This window comes from Dermacentor silvarum, chromosome 10 (genome assembly GCF_013339745.2).
Source record: "Dermacentor silvarum isolate Dsil-2018 chromosome 10, BIME_Dsil_1.4, whole genome shotgun sequence".
NCBI lineage: Eukaryota > Metazoa > Arthropoda > Arachnida > Ixodida > Ixodidae > Dermacentor > Dermacentor silvarum.
The window spans coordinates 110,701,699-110,712,939 of record NC_051163.1 but is presented as its reverse complement, the minus strand read 5'-3'; the positions used below and the strand labels follow the sequence as shown (position 1 = coordinate 110,712,939).

At 46.1% G+C, this 11,241-nt stretch overlaps 1 protein-coding gene across 1 annotated transcript in view; it reads right to left on the bottom strand.

The window, feature by feature from the left end:
- Positions 1-265: 265 nt before the first annotated feature.
- LOC119466476 (RPII140-upstream gene protein) overlaps positions 266-11,241 on the bottom strand; it is a 28,018-nt gene continuing 17,042 nt past the window's right edge. The window contains exons 5-7 of the mRNA XM_037726990.2: positions 11,011-11,089; positions 5,010-5,111; positions 266-404 (exon numbers count right to left, since the gene is read on the bottom strand). Of these exons, the coding sequence (XP_037582918.1) occupies positions 347-404; positions 5,010-5,111; positions 11,011-11,089 (239 nt within the window). The 3' untranslated portion in view covers positions 266-346. The remainder of the gene's footprint in view (positions 405-5,009; positions 5,112-11,010; positions 11,090-11,241) is intronic.

The window sequence follows — 11,241 nt, the reverse complement described above, 5'->3', positions numbered from 1 at the left end:
CCTAATCCGCACCACCAAGTCTGTGAGAAGTAATGCTATTGTGTAGCTTATTTGAAGACCTCTGTATTGTTTCCCTTCTGCAGGAAAGCAAAGTCGAGGAAAAGGCAGGCTACACAGCAGCCCCACCAATACCCCTAGTATGTGAAGCAAAGTTATGTGCATCGTGCTCAGGCTCGAGGTTACACCGATTGCTTGTGACACATCATGACAATGCAGTTTCAGCAGTTCCTGCTATGCCACTTCATGCCACATGAAAAAGCACACGTATGGGTACAATAACCTTTAATACACAATTCTAACTAAACAACTATACAAGGTCTTCTGCTTGAAGCTTTCTGCACTGGACTTAAGATGACTTCGAGCCTTTTGCTGCTTGTTCTTTCTGCCATAACGCCTTCTTTTCACTGCAAAGTTCAAAAATAACACTTTTTCAGCATATCTTCAACATAGACTTGTTCACAAGCCAAGGTTAAGGGCCAGTACTAGATCACAACGACAAAAAAAAAATGCAAGCGAAACACTGAAGGCATCAGACGTCAAATGCTCCAAGCAAGTACAGTCAACTTCTGTTACTTCAACCCCAACGGGACCAACAAAAGTGATCAAATTATCCGGTGGGTTGAATTAAACAAGATGCAGAAAAAACGACAAAACACTTTTTTGGTAGCATTTGCCTGATTCTAACATGCCCACTTTAGAAAGTGAGCGGCATGTTAGAATTACCCGTCAGATTTTAAATGCATGCCCGCTTTCAATGTGTCCAGAGTAGAAAACTAACATAGAAATAACGGTAAAGCTCCTAAACAAAGTAAAACTCTAATGCACACCCGATTTTTGAACAAAGTAATATGCAAGGGTCTAATATGTGTTGCACAATGAAGGCCGGTTTTCTAAGTTCAGCTTCGCCACAATACATGTTATGTGGTAAAGCATACAAATACTGTGAAGGTGGTTTTGGTTTCATATTCGATTGCACCACGCAAACAATTCCCGGCCCAATTTTCTTAGAAGAAAAAAGAAAAAAAAAGGCACACATTAGAATCAGATAAATATCGTAATGAGACAATGTGAGCTACGGTTATTGATAAAAAAATCTTGTAAGAGCAGGCTGAACATAGGCGTTTTAAACAGGAAAGATGACATGTGTTCAACGCATTCACTAAGCTCCCCTAAGCTCCACCAAGACAGACGCTGCCACTAAAGGGGTCACCATAGGGTTGAGGCTCGTGCGTGCTGACTATTCAAGTTGGAACTATCAGGTGAAAGCCAACGTTAGGATCGAAATAACGAAACCTTGGTCCAATCAAAATGCATGGGCACCAGCCAAGACCTTCAGTCGGGATCCATTTAATCGAAAAATCAAGTTAACCGGAGTAAAATTAACAGAAGTCTATTGTATTTTTAAAAAGGATTAGGACAGCGATTTTGACAATTCCTGCCCACTGCCTTCTTGCTGATGGCCCACTCTAGTATGGGCACATGATGTACCAAGGAAAGCATAGTTGATTCACTCGCATACATGAGTGTCAACCACACTTTGCAAACAAAAAGCTCTCGTAGCATGGTGACAAGTTTTAGCACCTCAGGAAGGCAATAGCAGGGGCACAGGTACTTGGAAATGAGGCAGGATTGAACACAGTATGAACGAGTGCATTTGTTTACTTTGAGAGACACTTGCCACTGCATTTATTACCTGTCACCAAGTACTACAGCTATGTTCACTTAGCTGAAACCCACAATAACTTTGCCCATGAGGCATACTAAATTGTCTCTCCTTGAAATCATAAGCATTATATTTCACGAACTGCTTTGTAATGGTTCCAGGCAAGCTTCAATCTGAATAAAAACAAACAAAGAAATGTTAAGCTGTATCAAATAACAACAATTATACTAGATTTAAATGAAGTATGCTAATTAATGACCCTATAAGTCTAAGCAACAGTTTGTACTAGCAATGTGCTGAATGCATGTGTACGTTGTATGATTCTGTAGTTTGTGTAAAGTAGGAATTTTATGTAGTTGTGCAGCAAACAAGACCATAAGACGGCACTGCAATCGAAATCCTATGAGACTCCGATATTTTACAAAATATTTATTTCAACTTATTTCAGCATTTTTATGCGACATAAACCATCTTACAGGAGTTGCTGAGGAATCTAAAACAACCACTTCTCAGACCAGATGAAAAAAAGACTCACTAGGTTCGCCCTTTAACATGGTAACCTTTGTGAAGTACAGCGCTGATTGCCTATAGCATAAGTTGCCGGAGTTGCGAATATCCGTACTATGAGCGGTACTGCACTACAACCAAAACAACATTTTTCAAAGGCTGCACACGTGCAAACCATGTAGATCAAGCAGTGGCGTGTATCTGAGAAACGAAGCATGTGACCAGGATGTTTTCATCCATTTAAATTTACGAATGTGGAAAGGTTAATGTCTGAGGACCCGCAGCTGCGCATGAAGCAGACAAAGTAACAAAAAAAGGACAACATAGCGGCAAGTAAGTCACTGACCAAATTTTCAGACCTGCTCGATTATTTGAAATTCCCTGCGGCACCACCACCAACTCCACAGAACAACCGAAATTTTGAACACCGCACAGTCTCTCGTTCAATTTCTCGGACTGATTCGTGAGCCCGCAGTTACAAAAACATGGCGACCGCAAGCCAAGCTGACGCCATTCGAGTGTTGCTCGTGCCCCCTGTGCCCTCATTTCCATTTTTGAGGTGGTTCCTCCGCTCTTCAGGTGCCGTATAGCCACTGCGACATGTTTCATTGACTCGGCCCCAAACTGCAACTTTGGTCGCCGACTCCCGACAAGGAGTGCTGGTTAGGCCTAGCTTGCGGCAGTTGATATGTTTGTACCCACAGATGATTACATAAAGATGGCGCATGCGATCATGTGCACGGGTTGAACTGACAGTACTGCGTATGAAGGGGAGTTTGATTCTTAAGCGATCAGCCACGGCAACACAGCGAACGCCTACCAAGTTGCCTACTTGTGCACGTACTGGTAGGAACAGTGGAAGCTCACACGTGGGCATAAAGCCTAAAGGCTCCGAACTAAACTTGCAGAGCACCGTTTAAACTGACCGAAGTCAAGGTCGCGTGGGCGTTACCTGCACTTCACAATGATGGACATAGCAGCAGGCACACACAGACTGAAGAGCTAAAGCGCGCCAAAGAGCGACAATGCCCAAGCGTTAAGTGCGAAGGGCGAGCCACTGATAAGCGGCCGAGCAAAGGCTTATCCGTCACCTAGGCAACCCTCGCACGCCCGCATCGCGCTGCAGTTTTTTTTCCCTGTTCTTGTACTTTTTTTCTTGTTTTCTCGCTCCGCATCACCTTCGTCGCTGTCCCCTCCTATCAGCGGGCGCGCTCGTTACCATGCTTGTGTTCGCGCTTTTCCTGCAGAAGCCGCATTATAACTGGTATTTCGTCTCACACGACTACACTTAAAGTGGTATGCATATAGTAGTACATGGAGTCCTATGGGAGGGTAAATGCGAGTCAGAAAAGGTTGCGTTATAGCCGCGTCTGCACTATAGGCAGTTATGTTATAAGTGATCTAAGCTGTACTGCGAAAAGTGTTATAGTATTTATATAGTAATCAGGGAAGAATGCCTGCAGAAGGGATGTGCTTGCTATATTTACAGAAACATAGAAAAATGCTTTAAGAACAACTTGATGGTTTTCAGGAATGCTAAGCTTGTGTGCGAAAAAGAAAGGCCATGAGGACTAAAATTACAATTACCATATAACTGCCTAGGTCAACCATGAATGCATTTTTTACAATAGGCAGCATGCATGCTACAGTTTTTTGCAAGGTCACTTAAAGGTGCTGTCCAGATAACCAGATTGCCACAGATAGCCGATAAAGGTAAGTCCCTCTATCGAAATGCTGGCTGCTGGCCACAATTTTCTTTGTTTGCCCACTGCTCATCAATTCGAGTTTTTGCTTTCCTAAGATGACTACCTTGTTTCACTTTTATTAATGAAAATACAAGTATAGGAACAAGGCTATTAGCCAGTATGTATGGGGCGCCAGGGCCATAATGCAGCTTGCAATGAATAGCCTGTCAACCTAGAACAGCACTCTAGCACTCCACTGTCACCTAATAATAACACTTGCACAAAACTTTCGCCCTCAATGTCATTTGTAATCGCAAAACTTAACTGGACAGTTTGAAGGTCACACTTTCATCCAGCTCCATCCTAAACTTTACTTCTACACTGCTATAAGTTGTGAAAGTGCCGAAAGAAAAGAATAAGAACCATTCACTTATGACAACAGAGAGACATTCTCTTTTGTTCCCATTTTTCATCAGGAAGGTCAACTTTGCCATTCCTGTCAGCCAGACAAGTGATGCTTATTGTTCTGCGTGGCGCATTTAATTAAGTCATTATGCCCGAGTGTACTTGTAAGCTGCCGATGCAGATCTCCGGCAGTGACCAAGATAATTCGTGATCGTGAAACATCCTCAGACTAGTTAGCACCATAAACTCAGAAGTTGGGTAAACTAAAATTATGTGGTAAGTTCTTGTTTTCGTACAACACGTGATGCGACAAAACTTCTCTTTTTTTTCATTTTCCAACACAGTTTATTGGCACAGAAAGCTCGCGCATTTTTGAACAGCGCAAACATTCAAGAGCTTTGAAAGACGTAGAAATTGAAGAATTTCGTAAGAACTTTGATTCAAAGGACTTCGATATTGATTGTGAGGTGTCTCTAAGGGACCATGACAAGACAATGAAGGCATGTTGCCTGAGGAACACTAATTATCCTGATGAAGATCATTAACGAGCACAAGTCACAATTTCTTATTAAATTTTTCAGATTTCAAGTCCTACTTAAACAACGCAACATTTCACCAATAAGTAGCACTTGAGTTTAAAGCCTGCTAACGTGTTAATTAGAAATTAAAATTGTTGCACTGCGGAAGAACACTTGACACCCAAAGGGTTAATATACTGATGCCACCAAACATGCCTCTCCCGGTCCTACCTGTATTCCTGCATCCAGTAGTCATGCTGCCAATACCGAAACTCTGGCACTGTAACCCCCATCACCTTGGTGGTCACACTCAGCGTCGCACCCGATAAAAACCTGCAAAAATAAAAATAAGTTAAAATTACACCAAAGAGAAACACATAATAAGTATAGACTGACTAGGTATTTTACAAAAACTCTACTTTCGTTCATTTCACAATAATATAGCATGTTATTAGAAGAGAAAACGAAGGTCAACATTACATTTCCTGAACTTTGCGCTGAGACACTAGCTCCGACATGTCAGTGTGACATCCCAGATTTCATGGTATCTTTTTTTTATTTGGGCCGTGTTGGCTCAGTAGCAGTTTCCAAAATTTGCCATGTTCAATGTTTGGCTCAAGTAGCAAGAACTGGACGAGTTGGAATGCGTTCATGATCTGTCAGCGCAACAATTAGGCAAGGACAAAAAAGAAGAGACGATCACAGGCGCTAGTCATCTGTTCTTTTTCATTTTTTTCCAGTTGCACTGACAGATCATGAATATTTGGTTCCTCTAGAGCACAATGTAGTCTATTTTTAGAGATAAACGATTAGGCAGGCCCTATTAGACACAGTCAAAATGCATGACATCACAGTAAGCTAGTGCAGGAACTTTGAGGCAGCGTTGCCCCCCCCCCCCCCCCACCTTCCCGTCCTTCTCTATTGCATCTCCTCTAGCTTACCAAGCGTCTTCTCGTGGTAAGAGTGAATTTTTAAGTATTGTAGAAGGGTAATTTACTAATACTACAGGTGAAATAATTTTCCTTGTAGTGACCCTTTAAAATGTGGTGCAATCTCTTCACTGCTGAAACGTCATGGGCTTTCAGGGCGTCAAACTCTGCTAACTCAGCATCTGCCTGGTCCAGCACTGTCCAATGAAATGGGTGAGGCATGGCCTCCATACAAACACTGATTACATGTCCGCCAATACTGTAAAACCGTAATACTGCAAAATCTTTGCGTACCCTTAATCTCCACGAATTTTGCGGTCGAAAATTGTTGGAAAATAAGGGCACGCAAAATTTTCAGGGAAAAAATGTGGACATTATGCTAAAAACTAAACATTTACTTTGCCAGCTGGTCTGGATGTCTGTACCCGTGAAAAAATGGCACACTCGATTTACGTGGCTACGCAAGCTTGCACTGTGCCAGAAAACAAGAATGTGTGCAAAGGAAACAAGAAATGACACTACTTTGTGCATGTTGTAAATAAATCTTGACTTGAATGTGCATGCGAGCATGCCAATTGATTTTGCACTAGCAAGCCAATGCATCTCTCAGGCCAACAGTGATGTATTAGAAATCATGCCTGAAGAAAATGTCCGAATCACATAGAAGCCTAAACAGACCCCACTGTTTTGGAAAGGAAGAAATGGTGAAAAAAAAAAAATAACACAAGGAGCTTTCCTGGCCCTAAGTGAGCCGTATGGCTAAAACCCCATATCGCAATGTTTAGTAGCCGCAACTATGCCCAAATTCCTCGCTTCAAGAACAAGTGAGGCCACGAAATTATTGGGTTGTACAGTATTGAGCATACTAGCCCACATTGTACAGCTTTTAACTGCCAATAGTCTTGAAATTTTCGAACCTTCCCGTCCCGTCATCTTTTCTGTCTTAATCTGAAGTGTCTCCTAAAGCGCTGAATGTCTCGGATGTCAAAGTTCCAATTAGCCCAATCTTCTACCTTAAAGGTGCTATATCTTTTCTCTCAAAGACCTGCACCTATATTCAGAAATGTTTATGCAGAAACCATTAAAGCTGATTACATAAATAAGCAAATAGCTTGCTGAACCCGCTTAATTATCCATGCAACTTTATGGATCGCTGAAATGCATTTTATGAACCGGCAGGGCCATGAAGATGGCATGCTTAACACTTTAATGACGTTTTGATGATTAAAGCATCGTTTAGTGATGTGTAATGCTTTTGGACTAGTAAAGGCGAATCTATGCATTTTTTTTTCACATCTATAGAAGCTTTTCTTTTATTGGGCTTTAGAGGTTGTGGGAATCCTCGGGTCCCATGACCGCCGCACGCGCGGCTGAACATCACGTTGGGCGCATGCAAGACAGCGAGGGTGGGGAGAGGGGAAGCTTTCCTTTCGCGGGCAGCGCACGGGAATCGCAAGCGCTTATCAGCGCCACCGGGTGGGTCACGTGAGGTCCCGCTGACATCGCCCGGGTCTCTTTGGTCCCCAGCAAGCGGCGACGGCGGAAGTCTCCGCCGCCGCTCCCGTATTCCTGCACGTGGTTAGTCAACCGCGTTCTTGCCGCGGCAAACGCCGCAGCCGCCCGTATTCCACAGTTGGTAAGTCGGAAACCCTTCTTTGCCTAGTGTATTATTCTCTTCGAGGGAACCCTCAGCGATGTCAACTATGGCTAGCTGGCCTGCTCGAAGTGTTAGCTGCAGTCGTAATAAATGCTTTCCGAGTGTACACGTAGTTGTCGTCTATTGTTTCCTCGAGCTTGTACCGGACCGCGGTTGATGCGCAGGCATGCGCCAACCGCGGGGCTCGGTGTGTTGAGGCAGAGGGCCGTGGGCATCCCCCTTATCCCGACATTTTGGCGCCCAACGTGGGGCAAGCTCTTGGGAAAACGGGACGACGATCGGTTCGGTGCGAGGAAGACTTTATCCGGACCAACGTTAGGCCTCACCTAAAGGCGTGATTGCTAGCTAGATTGGGCGTGGGCTTTCTTGAGTGCGAGTTAACGCTGCGCCAGTGTCGCCGAACTCGTGTAGATGCTGAGATTTGCAGCGAGTTTTATCCTAAGAGTACGCCCGAAGTGAGTGAGTGCAGCAGCCGACGCGGTGGTCGATTTTCCTTGTAAATATGTAAATAGCCTCCTTTCTGTATGTTTGGCTCTGGGAGCGGGCACCGGAAACGCTGGCTAGGACGTCAGTGGGGCGCAGTCCCAGGAGTCGGCTCGGAAGCTGCGTGTTGAGCAGCGAGCGGGGACCACTTAGCTAGGCCTGCATCTCCTCACAGCGGCGCATTGGAACCTTTTATGGATCTTTTGTGGCATTGGTATCCTTCATGGACGCGATTAGGCCTAAGGCTCTGCGGAGCTGCCGGTCGCATGTTCGATGACGACCATGCCGTGACATTTAGCGGGTGCAAACGGATTCGCTAGTTTTACTATACTCGCCCGAGCGGAGAAACCTTGTTCGAAATAGGAAGCTAATTTTGTTCAGATGGACTCAATATTTTGCGGGCGGAATAACAGAAATCTCGGGGGATGATAGAGCGCTTTGTTCATACGAGCATCGTCCACTTTCACGCTAGATCGGACCGGAAAAATTCGGTCGAAGCGAATAACTTCATTCAAACGAACTGGATTGTTTTTGTTTTTTTTTCGTTGCCGCGTAAAGCTATGCGGTAGACGGGTAGTTCAGCATCGTGTCAGACGGCTGACACTGCGGCGGCCTCTACTGCCTTAATTCTAAGTGTTTGTGGAGTGCATTTGAGCGACTTTGCAGAACAAGTGAAGCCGCCTGGACTTATTGCTGCCATCGTCCACGTCCCTGCCTGCTGTCTCGGCCCCTCCCTGTTCGCGGTCCGATGCAGCAGCACATGGCAGCCACGCTGAGGGAGGCCCACCATCATACACTCCCACGAGGATGCGTCGGTGCGAGGTTCATCGTGCCGGCGCGCACGCCGCTTCGAGAAAGTCTTGACCCGCCGTTTCCAGGAGGACATTGCGGCGCGCATCTTGAGGGCAAGCCATCTTCAGCGTGGTTGACATCTGGGCGGCCACCACACAGGACCGTGCTGCCTATCGACGCGGACGCTGCCATTTCTTGCGAGTTTACCATCGCATCTGCCCGGACACTTCGTCAACGCCGTCCTCCCAGCCATTTCTCCGCCGTAGGGGAACATTTAAGGGTGGTGGGATGTGGGAATCCTTGGGTCCCATGACTGCCGCATGCGCGGCGAACATCGCGTCGGGCGCATGCGAGCCAGCGAGGGTGGGGAGAGGGGAAGCTTTCCTTTCGCGGGCGGCGCACGGGAATCGCAAGCGCTATCAGCGCCACCGGGTGGGTCACGTGAGGTCCCGCTGACATCGTTGGGGTCTCTGGTCCCCAGCAAGCGGCGACGGCGGAAGTCTCCGCCGCCGCTCCAGTATTCCCGCACGTGGTTAGTCAACCGCGTTCTTGCCGCGTTCTTGCCGCGACAAACGCCGCGGCCGCCCGTATTCCACAGTTGGTAAGTCAGAAACCCTTCTTTGCCTAGTGTATTATTCTCTTCGAGGGAACCCTCAAAGAAGTCAACTATAGCTAGCTGTTAGCTGCAGTCGTAATAAATGCTTTCCGAGTGTACACGTGGTTGTCGTTTATTGTTTCCTCGAGCTTGTACCGGACTGCAGTTGATGCGCAGGCATGTGCCAACCGCGGGGCTCAGTGCGCCGAGGCAGAGGGCCGTGGGCATCCCCCTTATCCCGACAAGGTCATCAAAAGCACAAAATTCCAGTGCACAGCTTGTGTTTTTTTCCACTAATGTGGAACCCACACGAGACCTCTATCTATACGTGATGCAAGATGAACACTGGCAATGCCGGAGACTGGACGTGAGAAGGAACGCCATCATTGTTTCCCAGTGATGAACCATCCAAAGAATGCGTAGCTTCCTCGTAGCTCATCGTGCAGCTACACAGCCAGCCCACCATACACAAACTGGAATTCCCGAGTATGCATGCATTTGGCCAGACACAAAAAAGAAAATAGGCATTCAGGGGGACTTTCAAAGAACGCTAGTGGTCACTTTAAAACCAAATGTAGTGTTTCGCTAAAGCCATCGTGTTAGTAGACACCAGCAGTCAATATACTGTATTTACTCCCATAATGAATGCACTCGCGTTATGAACGCAAACACCCTTTTCCAATCAAGAAGTGGATTTTTCTTTTCCTCGCATAATGATCGCACCATGAAATTGCTGCCGTGAAGTAGGAGAGACACGGCACGATTCGGCATCCGATATGGCATTCAGTGGGTACAATTGTATCAGACGTCGTATCAGACGCCGAATCATACCGTGTCTCCTACTTTGATTAAGATAGGAATTATATGGACACTCCAGGCACATTTTGCCATCAGGGCCAACGATCTTGCCTCAATCTCCTGCGTTCGAGGAAGGAAAGCGGGGAGGAAACGTGCCATATTCCGTCGTGCACGTGGCACCGGGGGGAGGGGAGGGAGGTGGGCGGCGCAGCAACTGCACATTTGGCGAAAATGCGCAGCTTATGTTGAAAGCGATCTCCGTCGGGGGCCGAGTCTAGGTGCGACGACGGCTTATACCTTCGTTCACGCTCCGTTCTCGCCACTCAGTTTGCGTTGAAGCAATACACAGCACGAAGGTCACTTCACTCGCTGTTGCTGCTGCGCTTCCTCATGCCAACGTTTTGACAGCGAGTGTCTGCAGTCATCGAGTGTGATGTGTTCATGTTTGCCTGTGCGCGCTGACACCTTGCTTGTTAATTTACATAGTTAGCGAATGCCTGCAAATTTAAACGGCCAACAAAAATTATATGCCTGCAAATTTAAACTGCCAACATGTAGCTGTCTATGCATTTGCTATCGCATTCGATGCTTCGCCTTTCAGGCGAAACTGCAACATTTTTAGAGGTGGTCATGGAAGGAAAATTGCTCAAAATTTTACCCTGCATAATGAACGCACCCCCTAACGATGTGCATATTTTTGGGGGAAAAAGTGTGCTCATTATGCAAGTAAATACGGCATACTGTTTATCAGGCTGGCTGTTTGCGTTTTGTTTCTTTGTCGGGATTGTCAACATAGCATCAGCTGCTGACCAAAGCAACACGTCGAGAAATGCCACCACCGTATGATGATGCTTTATGGACAGATGGATTTTGTGAGTGTCCTCACTGAACTGGAAAGGTGGTTGGCATCGCCAAACCCATTCTTTCAACCAACTTGCTGCACTTGCTGCAAATGGCTGCACTGTGAACATGACTCACCCAAGTAGGCTTCCAAGCCCAGCGCCTACAAGTGAGCCACGAACACCCATGTTGAGTTTGTAGACGAAGCCTGCGAGTGCTGCGTAAGAGGACGCCACAGTTGAGACACACAACGCCACAATCATTTTAAAGCCAACAGACACTGAAGTCAAGGAAAGCATAAGGGGCTTTAATTGTTATGTTTAATTGAAATGTATAAATCATAACAAAAACGAAATGAAATTGCAGTGT